At 45.7% G+C, this 20,202-nt stretch overlaps 1 protein-coding gene across 1 annotated transcript in view; it reads left to right on the forward strand.

Moving 5' to 3' along the window:
- The window catches only part of AFG3L2 (AFG3 like matrix AAA peptidase subunit 2), a gene marked incomplete at both ends in the record, with an annotated part of 49,640 nt that overhangs the window by 17,964 nt on the left and 11,474 nt on the right, over positions 1 to 20,202 (forward strand). The window contains 7 exons of the mRNA XM_080714742.1: positions 816 to 940; positions 4,898 to 5,171; positions 9,444 to 9,581; positions 10,246 to 10,399; positions 13,552 to 13,659; positions 13,750 to 13,875; positions 17,489 to 17,599. Of these exons, the coding sequence (XP_080570868.1) occupies positions 816 to 940; positions 4,898 to 5,171; positions 9,444 to 9,581; positions 10,246 to 10,399; positions 13,552 to 13,659; positions 13,750 to 13,875; positions 17,489 to 17,599 (1,036 nt within the window). The remainder of the gene's footprint in view (positions 1 to 815; positions 941 to 4,897; positions 5,172 to 9,443; positions 9,582 to 10,245; positions 10,400 to 13,551; positions 13,660 to 13,749; positions 13,876 to 17,488; positions 17,600 to 20,202) is intronic.

Genomic DNA, 20,202 nt, shown 5'->3' on the forward strand with positions numbered 1-20,202 from the left:
ATAAGCACCTTTTTTGTATCTAGTGAAGCTCCATAAATGTGAGCTGTTTTCCTTAGTGTCTCATGGTTGTGGAGAGGAGTGTGACAGTTGGAGCCAGATGTCGCTGTTCCCTAAGGAAGAGCATATGCCCACCATTTATCTGCCTAGCATTTCTGTTGTTTTAGGCATTTTGAGTTGAAGTACACAGGAGGTGAGGAGGTGACATGTAAACCCTGTGTCGTTGCTTAGAAGGGGCTTGAGCGTCCTTGGACTTGTTCTGCCTTGGGGAGTTTTGGAACCAGTTCTCCTTGGATATGGAAGTGGTCCTACTTCTGTGCCTCGGGTCCCTCCCTCGGGTCCAGCTGTGCTCAGACTGGAAGGTGCTGTGCCTTTCTAACAGCGGCTGCTGTCACCTGGCCTGCATAGCATCACTCGGGGTGACAGCTAGAGCGCTGCCCGGCACCGTAGATGCCCCGTAACTTTAACTGTTGTTGTCGTAGTCCTTTAGTTTTAGTTATGGAAATGGGGGAGAGGACGAGAGTGTGTATTTTCTATACAAAGGGTTATCTTTCAAATAGGTTTTTGATTCTGTTCTTTGAGTTTATAATTTTAGAGCCTGGCACAGTATGGCTAAAAAGTGTTTATTTCCCAGAGGTTGCCAGGTGTCCTCACTGAGTCAGATGTCATCGCTGTATCATAAAGCCAGTCTTTTATTATTGCTGTAATTTTAAAACTTGTAAGTCTTCGGTGTCTCTAAAAAAATTCTTAGGCTGAGGCCACTAGTGATTCAAGCCTTTCACTTTCTCTTCATTCTTATTTGCTTCCTATTTTTGTAGCAGTATGTGTGGTTTAATATTGGCAGCGTAGACACCTTTGAGCGGAATCTGGAGACTTTACAGCAAGAATTGGGCATAGAAGGGGAAAACCGGGTGCCTGTGGTCTACATTGCTGAAAGTGATGGGTAAGCAAGCTTTCTTCAATGATTTGAAAACTGTCCACTCTATGTAACCCATCTGGTGGTGGGTTACATTTTCTATTCTCAATCAGGCCTTTTCTCAGTTTGCCAGATTTAAAAAGAAATCCTCAGTAACTTAGTTTTTACACATGACTGAATTGTGCACCTATACATTTATCTTGCTTAAGCAACGGTTTGGGGTGTTAAGGTCCAGTGTAGGGTTTTAGCGTTAAGAGCTCCTTTAGCGCTAGGCATGGTGGGCACGCTTGTAATCCCCGTGCTTGGGAGGCGGAGACAGTAGGATCGCGCAGGTTCAAAGCCAGCCGCGCTGGCTTAAGAGACCCTGTTTCCAAAAATAAAGTAGGTCTGGGAGTGTAGCCCAGAGGTAGAAGGGCTTCCAGGAACCCCAGTAACACCAAAACAAAACATAAAAAGAGCTCCTTTATATGAGAAAGTTGCATTTCTACCTTAAAATATCATTTGCCTTTATATTTCAGAGTTTTCCAGGAATTTTAAATAATTCTTCCTCTCTCATCAGAACTTCTTAATGTATTTGTTCCTGTATTTGTGTTTAATAAGCCCACTTAAGAGGGTTGTGTTTAATAAGCTCACTTAAAAGTCTGGGTGGAGTGCTGGGCATGGTGGCGCAGGCTTGTAATCCCCGCGCTTGGGAGGCAGAGACAGGAGGGTCGCGCAGGTTCGAAGCCAGCCGTGCGCCCTGGCTTAGGAGACCCTGTTTCCAAATAAAAATGTAAAAATAGGTCTGGGAGTGTAGCCCGGAGGTAGAAGAGCTTCCAGGAACCCCAGTACCACCAAAAAAAAAAAAAAAAAAGTCTGGGTGGAACTGGGCATGGGTGGCACACACCTGTAATCCCAGGACTTGGGAGGCTGAAACAGGAGGATTGCAGGTTTGAAGTCAGCCTTAGCAAGTAGTGCTCTCAGCAACTTAGTAAGACCCTGTTTCCAAATAAAAAATAAATAGGAAAAAAATAGGGCTGAGGGTATAACCCATAACCCAAGGTAGCAGGCTTCTGGGTTCCACCCCCAGTATTGCAATAAAAAAGTGTGGGTGGATTTTTGCACTTCAAAATTCAGCTGAGCGTGATTGGCACATGCTTGTAACCCCAGTACTTGTGAGGCTGAGACAGGATGATTGCAAGTTTGCAGCCAGCCTGAGCTACGTAGTGAATTCGTGGCCAGCCAGAGTATCTTCAGCTTAGTGAGAGCCTGTTTTAAAATAAAAAATAAAATAGGGCTGGGGAGGTATCTCAGAGGTAAAATGTCCCTGGGCTTAATCCCCATGCCACCAAAAAGAAATAAACAAAAACATTTTGAGCAGCACATTGGTGCTCAAACAGTTTCAGATTCTTGCCGGGCATGGTTGGTGGCACACACTTGTGATCCCAGTTCTTGGGAAGCTGAGACAGGAGGATTCCAGGTTTACTGCCAGCCTTGAAAACTTGTGAGGCTCTCTGAGACCCTTTTTCAAAATAAAGAATGAGCCGGGTGTGGTGGCACATGCTTGTAATCCCAGTGCTTGGGAGACTGAGACAGGAGGATTGCGCAGGTTCGAAGCCAGCCTCAGCTACTCAGTGAGGCTCACAGCTACTTAGTGAGACCCTGTTTCCAAATAAAGTATAAAAAAGGTCTGGGAGTATAGCCCGGAGGTAGAAGGCCTCTGGGTTCCACCCCCAGTACCACCAAAAAAAAAAAAAGAAGAAGAAGAAGAATGAAAAATTGGGTTGGGTGTGGAGCTCAGAGGTAGAATGCCCCAGGGTTCAGTCTCCAGAACCACACACAAAATAAAAGTTTGGGACTCTCAAGCATCCCAGAGTCTCAGCTTCAGAGTGCTTAGGACCATTGTGAGCCTTTGTCACACGGCTGCTTTCCCTCTAGGAGTCCAGGTAAATTTTTATGCTCGTGCTGCTGCTTCTAGCAGCATTTAAAAAATTATAATAAAACTGGAAAGCAAATCCTGAATTTAGTTTTAGTTTTAACCTATACCATGTATAAGGTTTTGATCCGTATTTCTTAGAATAGGTTCAACTGACTTGTATTATGTTTTTTGGTTTGTTTTTGTGTATGTGCCTGCATGACTAGAGATTGAACCCAGGAACACTCTTCCTCTGAGCTACACCCCTAGCCTTATTTTTCTTTGTTTTTGAAAAAGGATCTCACTAGGTTGCCAAGGACCTCACTAAGTAGCTGAGGTTGGCCTTGAACCTGTGATCTTGTCTCAGCCTCCCAGGTACTGGGGTTCCAGGCGTGCGCCACCACACCTGGCTAAGAGAGATGTTTAAACATCGTATACATTATTGTCAAAATTGACATGCTGTTTAGTTAGCAAAAATTTGATATTTGAAAGACATTTAAGGATAGATTGAAGCCAGGTGTGTTGGTGCACACTTATAATCCAAGTACTTGGGAGGCTGAGACAGGAAGATTACAGTTCCTGGAAAGCCTCATCTACTTAGTGAGGCCCTTTGCAACTCAATGAGACCCTGTTTCAAAATAAAGAATAAAAAATAGGGCAGGGTTGTCACTCTGAGGTAGAATGCCCCTGGGTTTCATCCCTGGTACTGCAAAAAAAAAAAAAAAAAAAAGAATATATTGATATATCCTAAAAACAATACTGGAATTTCTATCCAGACTAACACCAGGACCAGGTTAAACTTTTGTTGTTTGTTATACTGGGGATGGGCATTCTACCTCCGAGCTATACTCTCGGCCCTATTTTTTGGTCTTTTTTTTTCTTCTTTTTTTTCTTTCTTGGTGGTACTGGGGATGGAACCAAGGGCCTTCTACCTCCGGACTACAGTCCCAGCCCTATTTTTTATTCTTTATTTTGAAACAGGGTCTCACTGAGTTGCAAAGGGCCTCACTAAGTAGCTGATCCTCGAACCAGGATCCTCCTGTCTCAGGCTCACAAGTACTGGGATTACAAGCATGTGCCACCATGCCCGGCAGTTTAAACTTTTTTGAATGAGTGCTTCCAGAGGAATTTCTTTGACCTCAGATGTAAGGGTATTAAGTAACTTTGCTGGGCCTAGGTGGCTGCTGAGGTAGGAACAGCGTCAGCAGCAGCATAGGTAGTGAGAACAGGCCACTCTTGGCTTACCCTTCGGGGTTTACACACCAAAATGTTCTAGCGTTTTAGCTGTGCCTCAGATGTACTACAATATTTAGGTCTTATGTATTTGTTTTATGGTACTGGGGATTGAGCCCAATGACATTCTGCCTCTGAGTTATACCCCAGCCCTGTTTTTATTTTCTCCTTCCTCCCTCCCTCCCTTCCTTCCTTCCTTCCTTCCTTTCTTTTGTGGTACTGGGCCTGGAACCCAGGGGTTTTCTACCTCCAGGCTACACTCCCAGACCAATTTTATATTTTATTTTGAAACAGGGTCTCACTAAATTGCTGTGAGCCTCACTAAGTAGATGAGGCTAGCTTTGAACCTGCGCGCAATCCTTCTGTCTCAGCCTCCCAAGCACAGGGATTACAAGCGTGTGCCACCACGCCCAGCTTATTTTCTTTTATTTTGAAACAGGTTCTTACCAAAGTGGCCAAAGGCAAAGCTGAGTTGCTAAAACTGGTTTCAAATCCGTGATCCTCATGTCTCAGCCTCCCAACTTGCAAGTGTGTGCCATCACACTTGGCTGAATATTTCGGTTTTAAAAAACAAAAAATGGCCAGGCATGGTGGCACACACCTGTAATCCCAGTACTTGGGAGGCCGAGACAGGAAGATTGCAGGTTTGTGGCCACCCTCAGCAACATATGAGGCCCTCCACAACGTACTGAGACCCTGTTTCAAAATAAAGAATAAAATAGGGCCGGGTGTTGAGCTCGGAGAAAGAATGCCCCTGGGTTCCATCCCCAGTGCCACACACACATACAAAGTGAATGTATTTGCGTTTGTATCTGAAGCAAAACAGTCTTAGGACATCGGCGCCGTTCCCTCCACAGCTCGTTCCTGCTCAGCATGTTGCCCACGGTACTCATCATCGCTTTTTTGCTGTACACCATAAGAAGAGGCCCTGCTGGGCTTGGTCGCACTGGCCGGGGAATGGGTGGACTCTTCAGTGTTGGGGAGACCACTGCCAAGGTCCTGAAGGATGAGATCGATGTGAAGTTCAAGGATGTGGCGGGCTGTGAGGAGGCCAAGCTCGAGATAATGGAATTCGTGAACTTCTTGAAAAACCCCAAGCAGTATGAAGACCTGGGAGCAAAAATCCCAAAGGTAATGTGGCCTTCAGAAGAGGAGCCCAGACATTTGAAGATTTCTTAGGTTGTTATTTTATCACGTTGGATTACTTATTGTAAGTAGCCCTTTTTTTTTCTTTTTTTTCTTTTTTTTCCGGGTCTGGGGATGGAATCCAGGGACATTCGACCTCCGAGCTACAGCCCCTGCCCTATGTTTTATTCTTTATTTTGAAACCAGGGCTCACTGAGTTGCAGAGGGCCTCACTAAGTAGGTGAGGCTTGTCTGCGAACCGCAATCCCCCAGTCTCAGCCTCCCGAATGCTGGGATTACAAGCGTGCGCCACCATGCCCGGCTAGCCCTTTCTGTATCTTTCTTTTCTTCCTTCCTTCCTTCCTTCCTTCCTTCCTTCCTTCCTTCCTTCCTTTCTTTCTCTCCTTCCTTCCTTCCTTCCTTCCTTCCTTCCTTCCTTTCTTCCTTCCTTCCTTCCTTCCTTCCGTAGTACTGGGAATTGAATCCAGGCGCATTCTACCTCTGAGCTATACCCCCAGCCCTATATTTTGTTCTTTATTTTGAAAGAGGGTCTCACTGAGCTGCAAAGGGCCTCACCAAGTAGTAGCTGAGGCTGTCCTTTTATTTTTTTTAGAAAGGGGTCTCACTAGGGCTGGGCATGGTGGTGCACGCTTGTAATCCCCGCGCTTGGGAGGCTGAGACAGGAGGATTGCACGGGTTCGAAGCCAGCCTCAGCTACTTAGTGAGGCTCTCAGCAACTTAGTGAGACCCTGTTTCCAAATAAAATATAAAATAGGTCTGGGAGTATAGCCCGGAGGTAGAAAGCCTCTGGGTTCCACCCCCAGTACCACCAAAAAAAAGGGGGGGTCTCACTAGGTTGCTAAGGCTGGTCTTGAACTTTCAAATCCTCCTGTCAGCCTCCCAAGTACTAGGATCACAGGTGGGTACCACCACACCAGGACTGGTGCTGGGGGTTAAACCCAGGTGCATTCTACCCCCCCCCCAGGTCTGGGGATGGAACCCAGGGGGCATTTGACCTCCCAGCTACACCCCCTGCCCTATTTTTTATTATTTTTTAAAATTTTTTATGGTATGAAGTGTGGTGGGTACCACCACACCAGGGCTTTTCTACCTCCGGGCTATAACTCTCAGACCTATTTTTATATTTTATTTGGAAACAGGGTCTCACTAAGTTGCTGAGAGCCTCACTAAGTAGTTGAGGCTGGCTTTGATCCTCCTCTCTCAGCCTCCCAAGCTCTGGGATTACAAGCAGGTGCCCCCATGCCCAGCTTTATTCTTTATTTTGAAACAAGGTCTCACTAAGTAGCTGAGGCTGGCCGTGAACTGCAGTCCCCTCATCTCAGCCTCCCAAATGCTGCGATTCCACGCACGCACCACATGCCCGGTTTCTACTTCTGAGCTGCATAAACAGCCCTGTTTTATCTTGATTTGGAAACAGGTCTTGCTGAGTTGCCGGAGCGCCTCACTCAGTAGCTGAGGCTGACTGAATCTGTGATCTTCCTGTCTGTCTTCCAAGCACTGGGATTTCAGGTGTATGCTACCGTGCCCAGCTAAACACTGTTTTTGTTCTTGATGTTTTGTTTTGTTTTGTTTTGTGCTACTGGGGATGGAACCCAGGGCTATTCTACTTCCTAGCTACACCCTCAGCCCTATTTTTTATTCTTTATTTTGAAACGTTCTCATTGAGTTGCAAAGAGCATCTAAGTGGCTGCAGCTGTCTGCAAACCGTGATCCTCTTGTCTCACCCTCCCAAATGCTGGAATTAGAAGCATGTGCCACCACACCCAGCTAAATAGTTATTTTTATGCTGCATTAATATGTTTTACTTTGCGCCGGGCATGGTGGGACACACTTGTAATCCCAGCATTCAGGAGGCGGAGGCCGGAGGATCGCTGACAGCCTCAGCCACTTAGCGAGGCTCTTTGCGACGGAGCAGTGAGACCCTGTTTCACAAATAAAAAGACTAAAAACTTGGGCGGGGGTGTAGCTTGGAGGTACAATGCCCCTGGGTTCCATCCCTGGTACCACAAAAAAAAGTTTTACTTGAAGGAGTCCTTGTAACAGGATCATTTCCTTGGTTTTCACGCTTTTTGTCGTGTTTCATGATCTCATCATTGGCTGTTACTTGCTCATTGCTTATTCACTCCCATCAAGGCATCTCCATAACTTAATAGTTTTATATTAAGTAAATGCATTTTTTTTCTTTGTAGTTATCACTGGTATTGGATTTTTTTCCCCTTGTGAAACCTATAAAGAAGAAAATAAGCAAAGTTTTAAAAATATCTTGAAGTTTTATTACAAAGTCTAGAAAAATATCTTGAGCATATTTCTTCCCACATGTAGTGTTTGCAGATAATTGTATCATGTCTATTTATAAAAAAGAGAAGACACTGTTTAGAGCTGATCACTTAGTGGAAAATATACCTCAAAGTGAATTAGAGTTGGTTTAAAAGTGCTTAAAACATAATGACTTATATACGAAAACAAAAGTCAGCTGTTGGAGTGTGCGTGCGTGTGTGTGTGTGTGTGTGTGTGTGTGTGTGCGTGCGCGCGTGCGTGTGTGGGGTACTGAGGATGGAATCCAGAGGCATTCTACCTCTGAGCTATACCCCCTAGCCTTACTTTTTTATTCTTTAATTTGAAACAGGGTCTCACTGAGTTGCAAAGGATCTTACCAATTAGCTGAGGCTGTCCTTGAACTGCAGACATGCCCGCTCTTGGATTTATTATTTGGGTTCAAAAATAAAATTTACTTGTAAAGAGTAAAGAATTATATAAATTGAGAGTGTTGTTTGGGTCTTGTGAATTATTTAAGTAAATTTCAGTTTTTTCATTGTAGATTCCTAGCTGAAGTCACATCTTTCATACTGTTGGACTGAAGGCTTAAAAATCTTCTAGGGAAAGATTTTAATGTGCCGGGTGTGGTAGGCACGCTTATGATCCCAGCATTTGGGAGCTGAGACAGGAGGATCGCTGTTCATAGTCAGCTTCAACTACATAGTGAGGCCCTTTGCAACTCAGTGAGACCCTGTTTCAAATTAAAGAATAAAAGCTGGGCGTGGTGGCGCACGCTTGTAATCCCCACGCTTGGGAGGTGGAGGCAGGAGGATCACACTGGTTTAAAGCCAGCCTCACTGGCTTAAGAGACCCTGTTTCCAAATAAAACTATAAAATAGGTCTGGGAGTGTAGCCCGCAGGTAGAAGCGTTTCCAGGAACTTCAGTACCACCAAAAAATAAATAAAGAAAAAAGGCCGGGCATGGTGGCACATGCTTATAATCCCAGTACTTGGGAGGCTGAGATGGGAGGATCACAGTTCCAAGCCAGCCTCAGCTACTTAGGTCCTTCAAAATGTAGTGAGTCTCTGTTTCAAAATAAAAAGAATAAAGGGCAGGGTGTGTAGCTCAGAGGTAGGATGCTCAACCCCCAATACTGTTAAAAAAAAAAAAAAAGATTTTAATGTGCTGGGTATGGTGGTGCACACTTGTAATCTCAGTACTTGGGAGGCTGAGACAGGAGGGTCACAGGTTCTCAGACAGCCTCAGCTACTTAGGCCCTCCCCAACTTAGTGAGACCCTGTTTCAAAACCCAACTTAGTGAGACCCTGTTTTAAAGAATAAAAATAGGGCTGGGCGTGTAGCTCAGAGATAGAATGCCCCTGGGTTACATCTTCAGTTCTGTGAAAACAAAAATGGTTTTAATGTGTATCAGTAAGATTTATTTTTATTTTACTCATTTACGTATTTTGTGGTACTGGGGTGGAACCCAGGGGCATTCTACCTCTGAGCAACACTCCCAGTCCTATATATATATTTTTTTTATTCTTTATTTTGAAACAGGTCTCACTGAGTTAGTGGCAAAGTAATTAAGTAGCTGAGGCTGGCTTCGAACCTGTTCAATCCTCCGGTCTCAGCCTCCCAAGCGCGGGGATGACAAGGGCGCCACCATGCCCGGCTCATCAGGAGGCTTTAGACTAGAGTTACACTTTCGGATCACTGTGGTCTCTCTTTACTTTCCTAAAGTCAGCTCAGGCCCGGCGCGGTGGGCACCCTTGTCATCCCTGCGCTTGGGAGGTGGAGACGGGAGGATCCCGCAGGTTCGAAGCCAGCCGCGCTGGCTTAAGAGACCCTGTTTCCAAATAAAAAAAAATAAAAATAGTTCTGGGAGTGTAACCCAGAGGTAAAAGAGTTTCCAGGAACTCCAGTACCACCAAAAAAATTAAATAAATAAAATAAGTTAAAAAATAGTTTAACACTGTTTCTCTTCTCTGTATCTGAAGGGTGCCATCCTTACGGGTCCTCCAGGCACAGGAAAGACACTACTGGCCAAGGCCACAGCTGGAGAAGCCAACGTGCCTTTTATCACTGTTAGCGGGTCTGAGTTTTTGGAGATGTTCGTTGGTGTGGGTCCAGCTAGAGTAAGTTTTCTATTATTCCTGTGTGTGTGCGCGCGCGTGCGCTGGGAACTGAACCCAGAGCATTCTACCTTTGCCCCCATTTTATTTATTTATTTACTTATTTTGCGGGTCTGGGGATGGAACCCAGGGGCATCTGACCTCCGACCTACACCCCCTGCCCAGTTTTTTATTCTTTATTTTGAAACAGGGTCTCACTAAGTTGCAGAGGGCCTCACTAAGTAGCTGAGGCTGTCCGCGAACCTCCAGTCTCAGCCTCCCAAATGCTGGGATTATAAGCATGCACCACCACGCCTGGCTTTTATTTATTGTTTTGAAATGGGGTCTTACTAAGTAGCTGAGGCTGCCCTTGAACCTGTGATCCTCCTGTTTGAGTCTCCCAAGTGCTGGATTAGAAGCGTGCGCCACCGCTGCCGCCACACCATCTGTTTTTATGTGTAATTTTGAGGCGGGGTGTCACTGTGTTGCCCAGGCTGGCCTTAAACCTGTGATCCTGCCTCAGCCTCCCAACCTGGGGTGACAGGTGACACCGCTGCGCTCAGCTGCAGCTCTGAATGGGAAGGTAGAGTGAGGCACTAATGCTTGTCTCCCGGGGCCGGAGGCTTGAGGCTTGTCAGCAGGTAACAGCGTCCGCCTGTCACGTGACTGTTGTGCTGCTTTTGTTGAGGTCCGGGACTTATTTGCCCTAGCTCGAAAGAACGCCCCCTGCATTCTCTTCATTGATGAAATCGATGCAGTGGGAAGGAAGCGAGGTCGAGGCAACTTTGGAGGGCAGAGTGAGCAGGAGAACACGCTCAATCAGCTGCTCGTGGAGATGGATGGTGAGTCGTTGAGCCCGATGTGCTGAAACCGCTCTTTCTCTCAGTTGACTTAACGTATCTCTAACGTGAGGCTTCTTACTATGGTCCTGTGCTTTTGGTGGCACTGGGGATGGAACCCAGGGGTGTTCTATCTCCAAGCTATTCCCCCAATCCTATTTTTAAGTTTTTACTTTGAAACAAGATCTTCCTACGTTAAGTTACTGAGGGTTTTGTTTTTGCGGTACTGATGGAACCCAGGGGCATTCTACCTCTGAGCTACACCCCCTGTCCTATTTTTTTTTATTCTTTATTTTGAAACAGGGTCTCCCTGAGTTGCAAAGGGCCTCACTGAGTAGCTGAGGCTGTTCACGAACCACGATCTTCCTGTCTCAGCCTCCCAAATGCTGGGATTACAAGTATGCGCCACCACACTCGGCTTATGCCTCTGTTTTTAAATAATTTTTTTATAACCAATACAAATAGTAATGAAATATTCTTGCCTGGCAGCCTGCCATAATTAATGTTGGTGAGAAGATGGTCTTAGATAAGCGATAAATGAAATGATTCTTAAAAGAATTATAATCTAATTCCTAAAGTCATCTGTGGTTCTGAAGCAGGGGCCATGGTTCACCTGTGATCCCAGTGATCAGGAGGTTGAGACAGGGTTGCAGATTTAAGGCCTGCATAGCATCGTAGACCCGGTTTCCAAATAAAAAAGGCTGGAGAGTCAGGGTGGTGCTCACGCTTAGAATCCCAGGACTTGGAAGGCTGATGCCCGAGGATTGCTGAGTGAGGCTCTCAGCAACTTAGTGAGACCCTGTTTCCAAATAAAATATAAAAAAGGTCTGGGAGTATAGCCCAGAGGTAGAAAGCCTCTGGGTTCCACCCCCAGTACCACACAAAAAAAAAAAAAAATAATAATAATAATAATAATAGGTCTTGGAGTGTAGCCCGGAGGTAGAAGGGTTTTCAGGAACCCCAGTACCACACACAAAAAAAATAGGGTTAGGTTTGTAGCTCAGAGGTGGAACTCTGCTAGGTTCTATCCTAGTACCACACACACACAAAAGTAGGAGATGCTCTTAATCCCTCACCCATGGCAGCTTAGCAACACAGCACACTGGAGCATGTCACACTCGCTGCTGCTGCCCAGCATCGCAAGAGGATTGGCCCACAGAGCACTGGCCCGGGGAGGCCCAGATTTCAAACTTCAAGTGCAGCTTTTGCTGATGCCTTTCGGCTTCACACTGTCGTAAGTTAAGAAGACTGTGAGTTGTGCCCTGTGACCAGGAGAGTGGCAGTTTTTCATGCCAGTCAGTTTGCCTTCATTCGGGAAAGCTAGTCCCTAGGATGTGCTGCCTCCTTCCTGCCGGAGGTTAGGGGGTGGCTGTGTGTGCAGAGGGGAGTGCAGAGCCGAGTGTCATGCTGGCCTAGGTGGTACCATGACGGCGTGGTGTGGGAGGGTGGGCACCCTGCCGCACTTCCGCCCCGCTACAGCAGTAGCTCACTGGGAAGTCAGCCCGTGCGCTCCTTCAGTGCCTGCCTACGTCCTGAGATGGAGTATGGCCCTGGGGTGGACACTGGAGAAATGTCTAATAGAACCGAGCCATGCACGTGTGGAGAAGAGGTGGGTGGTGGAGCTGACACCTGCCTTCACGTGTGCCCAGGAAGCTAGACAATCATTTACAAATTTAACCTGATGGTTCTTGTTCTTTTGGTAGTGGGGATTAAACCCAAGGACATTCTATCTCAGAGCTGTACCCCTCCCTTTTCATTTTTATTTGGAAACAGGGTCTTGCTATGTTGTTGAGCGTGTGGTCATGTAGCCAAGGCTAGCATTGAAGGGCTGCACTGTATCACATAAATATGTACAATGATGTGTCTGTTAAAAATAGAAATTATTTTGCTGGTGTGGTGGAGCTCGCTTGGAATCCCAGTACTTAAGGAGGCAGAGATAGGAGGATTGCGCAGGTTCGAAGCCAGCCTCAGCTACTTAGGCTCTCAGCAACTTAATGAGACCCTGTTTCCAAATAAAATATAAAATAGTTCTAGGAGTGTAGCCCGGAGGTAGAAAGCCCCTGGGTTCCTTCCCCCGGGTTACAAAAAAAGAAAAATTATCATTATTATTATTATTATTATTATTTGGAAACAGGGTCTCACTAAGTTACTGAGAGCCTCACTAAGTAGCTCAGGCTGGCTCGAACATGGGCAATCCTTCTGTCTCAGCCTCCCAAGAGCAGGGATTACAAGTGTGCACCACCATGCCCGGCTGAAAGAAATTATTTTTAAAAGCATACTTTTTTTTTTTTTTTTGATGTGGAACTCAGTGGCTTTTCTACCTCTGGGCTATACTTCCAGACCTATTTTATACTTTATTTGGAAACAGGGTCTCACTAAGTTGCTGAGAGCCTCACTAGGTAGCTGAGGCTGGCTTTGAACCTGTGCGATCCTCCTGTCTCCGCCTCCCAAGCGCTGGGATTAAAAGCGTGTGCCACCATGCCCAGCTCCATAAATATTGTTAAGGAACTCTTAAGTCTAACATATGATTATTGTCATTAAGGACAAGATTAATAAGCCGGGCGTGGTGGCACACGCTTGTAATCCCAGCATATTTGGGAGGCTGAAACTGGAGAATCGCGGTTCGCGGACAGCCTCAGCTACTTAGTGAGGCCCTTTGCAATTCAGTGAGACCTGGTTTCAAAATAAATAATAAAAAATAGGGCTGGGGCTGTAGCTTGGAGGTCAAATGCCCCTGGGTTCCAGACCCCCCCACACACACACAAAAAAAAAAGATTAATAGTAAGAAAAATAATTCAAGTCAGACATTGTGGTGCACGGTTCTAATCCCAGTACTTGGGAGGCTAAGACTAGAGGATCGCAGGTTCGTAGTGAGGCTCTTGGCAATTTAGTGAGACCCTATTTCCAAATAAAGAACAAAAAATAGGCCTGGGTGTAGCTTGGAGATAGAATGCCCTGGGTTCAATCCCTAGTTCCACCAAAAAAGAAAAAGAAAAAAGGAAAAATAATTCAAGTTTGTGACTTAAAACATGCTGGACAGTAAATAGAAAACCACCTTTGTAACACTCTTACATGCTTGGCAGGCCTGCTTTGTTTTCTGCCGTTTACTCATGAGTCATTTAATCGTGATTGACTAATTGTCATCATCTTCTCAGGTTTCAACACAACAACAAACGTGGTCATTTTGGCAGGCACCAACCGGCCAGACATCCTGGACCCGGCGCTGCTGAGGCCAGGGCGCTTTGACAGGCAGATCTTCATTGGTGAGATGATGCGCACTGTTCGCGCCGGTTTTGTGGGTATAGGTGTGACTGTCTCACTGACTTTTTTTTCCTTTAAAATAATTTCTAAAGGACCACCAGACATAAAAGGAAGAGCCTCTATTTTCAAAGTTCACCTCCGACCACTGAAACTGGACAGCACCCTGGAAAAGGAGAAGCTGGCCAGAAAGCTGGCATCTCTCACGCCGGGGTTTTCAGGTGCGTGGTGGTAGCCGCTGACCTCTTTCCAAGGACTTAGAATCACTGGCAGGTGCCGGGTACCAGGTTACTTCGCTGCCTTGCACCTGGGGCTTCCTGCAGGAATTTTACTTGTGGATTATGGGGAATTTCAAACATACATACAATTTAGAGGGAGTCATGTAGTGAACCCGTCAGACCCTTCAGTGGCTTCGGTAACAGTCAAGGATTCACACCTAGCCTCATTTCATCCACACATTCCCTGTGCCTCTGAGGTACATTGTTTTCGGTTCCTGATGGTATATTATTTTATCCATAAATATTGCAGGAATTATTTTTTGTGTTTTGTGTTTTTTGTGTTTTGTTGTACTAGCGATTGAAGCCAGGGTTGTTCTACTTCTGAGCTATACGTCCAGCACTATTTTATTTTTATTTTGAAAAAAGGTTTCTCTAAATTGCTGAGGGCCTCACTAAGTTGTAGTGACTGGTAGTGAACCTGTCCCAGCCCTCCAACTGCTAGGATTATGGGCATGTGCCATCATGCCCTGTTGAGTGTTGTTTTTTTAAAACAGTTCTAGCGTAGCCGGGCGTGGGGGACACGCTTGTAATCCCCGGACTTGGGAGTCTGAGACAGGAAGATTGCACAGATTCAAAGCCAGCCTCAGCTACTGAGTGAGGCTCTCAGCAACTTAGTGAGATCTTGTTTTCAAATAAAATATAAAATAGGTCTGGGAGTATAGCCCGGAGGTAGAAAGCCTCTGGGTTCCACCCCCAGTACCACCAAAAATAAATAAATAAAACAATTCTATTAAGATAAAACCGATAGGGCTGGGAACGTCACTCAGTAGGAGAGCATTTGCCTAGTGTACCCGAGACCCCGGCACTGTAAAAGGAAGGAAGACGCGGGCGAGGTGGCACAGGCTTGTGACCCCAGCATTCGGGAGGCTGAGACCGGAAGGTTGCAGTTCGCGGACAGCCTCTGTAACTTAGTGACACCCTGTTTCCAAATACATAATACAAAATAGGGCAGGGGGTGTAGCTCAGAGGTCGAATGCCCCTGGGTTCCATCCCCAGACCCGCAAAAACAAAGAAAAAGAAAATTTATATACCATAATATTCAGCATATAAAGTAGTTTGTGTGTGAGAGAGATGCTAGGAATCGAACCCAGGGTGTGTGTGTGTGTGTGTGTGTGTGTGTGTGTGTGTGTGTGTGTGTGTGAGAGAGAGAGAGAGAGAGAGAGAGAGAGAGAGAGAGAGAGAGAGAGAGAAAGTGAGTTGTACCTCAGAGCTACACCCCAGCCCTGTTTTAAGTCTTTTTTTTTTTTTTTTTTCTTTTCTTTCTCCTCTGGTACTGGGGATGGAACCCTGGGCATTCTACCTCCAAGCTACACTCCCAGCCCTATTTTAATTTTTTTATTTTTTATTTTGAAATAGGGTCTCACTGAGTTGCGAAGGGCCTCACTAAGTAGCTGAGGCTGGCCATGAACCGCGATCCTCCTGTCTCAGCCTCCCAAATGCTGGGATATAAGCATGCACCACCACGCCTGGCCTAGTCTTTCTATTTTTAAACAGGGTCTCACTGAGTTGCGAAGGGCCTCGCTAAGTAGCTGAGGCTGGCCACGAACTGTGATCCTCTGGTCTCGGCCTCCAGAATGCTGGGATCCAAGCATGCGCCACCACGCCTGGGTAACCCAGGGGCATTCTACCTCTGAGCTCCATCCCCAGCCCTATTTTGTTTTTTATTTGGAAGCAAGATCTCTAAATGGTCAAGAGACTCATGAAATTGCTGATACTGGCCTCAAACCTGCGATCCTCCTTGTCTCAGCCTTTTGGGCTGCCAGTTTTTCCACATCCCCACTAACACTATTGTCTGTCTTTTTATTATAGCCATTCTGGTGAATGTGAAGTGCTGTCTTGTTGAGGTTTTTCTTTTCCTTGGTGTTGTGTGTGTCTGTCTGTCACTGGGGATTAAACCCAGAGGCATTCTTCCTCTGAGCTGCACACCCACACTGTTTTATTATTGTGAGACAGGGCCTCAGCAAGGCTGCGCCGCCCACAAGCCTGGTGCTGACCCTCCTGCTCGGCCCCACGTGCTGAGCCTGTGCCCCTGGCCTGGCGTCACTGAGGCTCTGGGCCACATTGGGCCACGTTTCTCAAGTGGTTCATGTTGAATGTCTTTTCATGGGTTTCTTCCGGGAATTTTTCATTTTATTATTATTATTTTTTTTGGTGGTCCTGGGTTCCTGGAAGCCCTTCTACCTCCGGGCAACACTCTAGACCTATTTTATACTTTTTTAAATTGGGAAACAGGGTCTCTTAAGCCAGCGCGGCTGGCTTCAAACCTGCGCGATTCTCCTGCCTCCGCCTCCCGAGCGCGGGGATGACAAGCGTGCCCACCACGCCCGATTCAGGACTTTTTTTGGTGTACAATATGATCCTTTCTTTTTCACCCCCAGCTCCCTCCTAAACTGAAAACGAGCTGGAATGCAATGTTTGAGATGTGTTAGGACATGGCGCTCACTGTCCTGTCCAAAGTCACAGACCTGACTTTGGGATTCATGTTTTAATACTTGTCTTTCGAGCACACATGTTGTTATCACATACTTGACTTGAAATGTTTCCCATATTTTTAGTTGATTAAGTGAATTTACTAGTTTATTGTACTGCGTATGTCTTATTTTATGTGCTAATATACAAATAATTTTTCTAGCAGAGATGGTTAGAACCAAGTTAATTAAGCATTTCATTGATTGATATTGGGGATTGAACCCAGGGGCATTCTGCCTCCAGACTACACCCCAGCTCGATTTTATTATTTATTTATTTATTTATTTAGTGGTACTGGGGGTGGAACTCAGGGGCTTTCTACCTCCAGGCTATACTCCCATACCTGTCTTATACTTTATTTGGAAACAGAGTCTCACTGAGTTGCTGAGAGCCTCACTAAGTAGCTGAGGCTGGCTTCAAACCCGTGCGATCCTTCTCTCTCAGCCTCCTAAGCGCTGGGATTACAAGCATGTGTCACCATGCCCAGCCAATTTTATTTATTTTGAAACAAAATTTCACTGAGTTGCTGAGGCTGGCTGCGAACCTACTGTTCTCCTGTCTCAGCCTCCCAAGTACAAGGATTACAGGCATGCACCACTATGCCTGGCTTACCAAGCATTTAAAAGTACTGAATGCTTGTAATTTTAGCATTCGGGAGGCCGAGACCGGAGGATCATAGTGTTCGGACAGCTTCAGCTACTTAGTGAGGCCCTTCGCAACTCAGTGAGACCCTGTTTCAAAGATTAAAAAAGACTAAAATCCAGGGCTGGGGTGTAACTCGGAGGTAAAATGCCCTGGGTTCCATCCCCTGTACCACACAAAAACATAAAAATAAATAAAAATACTGAATTGTTATTATATATGAATACTATTTTTGTTTACTACTGATTTGTTTATGTCATTTCAAAGAGCCAAGATTGTGCCAGGCTAGAATGCTAGAATAGTTTGCGTTATTATGAGTCGGACTCGGCCCTTATCCAGTCTTTTGCTGGTGAGGAGTCGGCTGGACGCGGGCCTCCCTCACACATGACTGGTCAGTCTGAGCATGTTTGCGGTGGGTGAGCTGTTCTCCGTGTTCATTTTGTAGGAGCTGATGTTGCCAATGTCTGTAATGAAGCCGCTTTGATCGCTGCACGACACCTTTCAGATTCCATAAACGAGAAGCACTTTGAACAGGCAATCGAGCGAGTGATTGGTGGTGAGGCCGCTGGGGGGGCTCAGAGACACCTGTTATCATAGCAGTGTTAGGGAGGCTTGGGGAGGGAGGTCACAGCTTTGAGGCCAGCCTCAAGAGCTTGGTGAGACCTTGTCTCAGAATAAATAGGGCTGTAGCTCAGAGATAAACCGCCCCTGTGTTCAATCCCTAGTACCAAAAAAAAGAAGGGTTGATCATGTTGAATTTGAGGCCAGCAGTCTCTTTGTTTATGGTACTAGGGATGGATCCTAGGGGCTTTCTACCTCCGGGCTATACTCCCAAACCTATTTTATATTTTATTTGGAAATAGGGTCTCACTAAGTTGCTGAGAGCCTCACTCAGTAGCTGAGGCTGGCTTCGAACCTGTGTGATCCTCCTGTCTCAGCCTTGAGTCTTGGGTTGTGTTAACGAGTCCTTTTTGGTTTTTTTTTTTTTTTTTTTTTTTTTTTTTTTTTTTTTTTTGGCAGTGCCAGGGATGGAACCCCAGGGGCATTCTACCTCCAAGCTATGCCCCAGCCCTATTTTTTATTCTTTATTTTTAAACAGTCTCACTGAGTTGCAAAGGGCCTCACGAAGTATCTGAGGCTATCTGTGAACTGCAATCCTCCTGTCTCAGCTTCCCAAGTACTGGGATTACAAACTTGCGCCACCACACCCAGCATCGAGATCATTTTTTAAAATCTTCCAGTCTGTTTGTTTATTTTTTTTTTTTTAAGGGGTTCTTTTTTTTGTCTTTTTTGGAACCAGGGATCGAACTGAGAGCGCCACACCTGCAAAGCAGGCGCTTTGCCACTGAGCTACATCCCAGGCCCTATTTATTTTCTTAATGTGGCACTGGGAGTTAAACCCAGGAACATTCTACTTCTGAGCTATACTCCTCCCTAGCTCTATTTTAGTTATTTGCTGCTTTTGTTTTGTTTTGTTTTTTGCAGTAGGAATGGAAGTTTGAAACAGAGTCTCACTGAGTTGCAAAGGGCCTCACTAAGTAGCTGAGGCTGTCTGTTAACTCAGATCCTACTGTCTCAGCCTCCCAAATGTTGGGATTACAAGCGTAATCTGACCTCAGTTAAAAATATTTGAATTGTTGCTGGGCGTGGTGGCACACACGTTTGTAATCCCAGCACTTGGGAGGCTGAGACAGGAGGATTGCACAGGTTCAAAGCCAGCCTCACCTACTTAGTGACACCGTTTTGAAATAAAGTATAAAGTAGGTCTGGGAATATATCCCAGAGGTAGAAAAGCCCATGGGTTCCACCCCCAGTACCAGAAAAAAAAATTTTTTTGAAAAAGCTGGGTGTGGTGCTTGTAATCCCAGCACTTGGGAGGCTGAGACAAGAGGATCCTGGTTCAAGGACAGCCTCAGCTACTTAAGTGCTTTGCAACTCAATGAGTTGCAATTTATTTCACAGTCAACAATAAATGCCGGGCATGGTGGCACATACTTGTAATCCCAGTGCTTGGGAGGCGGAGACAGGAGGATCACGCAGGTTTGAAGCCAGCCACGCAGCTGGTTTAAGAGACCCTGTTTCCAAATTTAAAAAAAAAAAAAAAATGAAGCCGGGCAAGGTGGTGCATGCTTGTAATCCCAGCATTCGGGAGACTGAGACCCGAGGATCGTGGTTCACGGTTCGCAGGCAGCCTCAGCTACTTAGTGAGGCCCTCTGTAACTCAGTGAGACCCGGTTTCAAAAAATAAAGAATAAAAAATAGGGCAGGAGCTGTAGTTCGGAGGTTGAATGCCCCTGGGTTCCATCCCCAGACCCGCAAAAAAAAAAAAAAAAAAAAGTATAAAAAATAGGTCTGGGAGTGTAGCCCAGAGGTAAAAGGGTTCCCAGGAACCCCAGTACCACCAAAAAAAAAAAAAAAAAGAAGAAGAAGAGAAAAAAAAATAGGGCTGGGAGTGTAGCTTGGAGGTAGAATGCCTCAAAAAAAAAAATTGTTTTTTTGTACTGGGGGTGGAACCCAGGGGCTTTTCTACCTCCAGGCTGTACTCCCAGACCTATTTTATATTTTATTTGGAAACAGGCTCTCACTGAGTTGCTGAGAGCCTCACTAAGTACCTGAGGCTGGCTTCGAACCTGTGCGATCCTCCTGTTTCAGCCTCCAAAGCGCTGGGATTACAAGCGTGCACCACCACTCCCGGATAATAATAATTAAAAAAAAAAATAGGACTGGGGAGCCGGGCATTGTGACACATGTTTGTAATCCCAGCATTTGGGAGTCTGGGAGAGGAGGTTTGCAGTTTGTGGACAGCCTACTTAGTGAGGCCTTTTGTAACTCAGTGAGACCCTGTTTCCAAATAAATAATAAAAAATAGGGCTGTGGGTATCGCTTGGAGGTAGAATACCCCTGGGTTCCATCCCCAGTATTACAAAAGAAAAAAAAAATAGGGCTGGGGGTGTAGCTCAGAGATCAAATGCCCACAATCCCTGGTACGGCAAAAAAAAAAAACACAAAAAAACATTAATTAATTAAAATCAGGCTGGGGGGCCTATCTTGGAGGTAGAATGTCCTGGGTTCAGTCCCCAGCACACCCTCCCCCCAAAAAAAAAAAAAAATCATATTTTATTTATTTATTTACTTTGCGGGTCTGGGGATGGAACCCAG

This window comes from Muscardinus avellanarius (genome assembly GCF_963383645.1).
Source record: "Muscardinus avellanarius genome assembly, chromosome: 17".
Lineage (NCBI taxonomy): Eukaryota > Metazoa > Chordata > Mammalia > Rodentia > Gliridae > Muscardinus > Muscardinus avellanarius.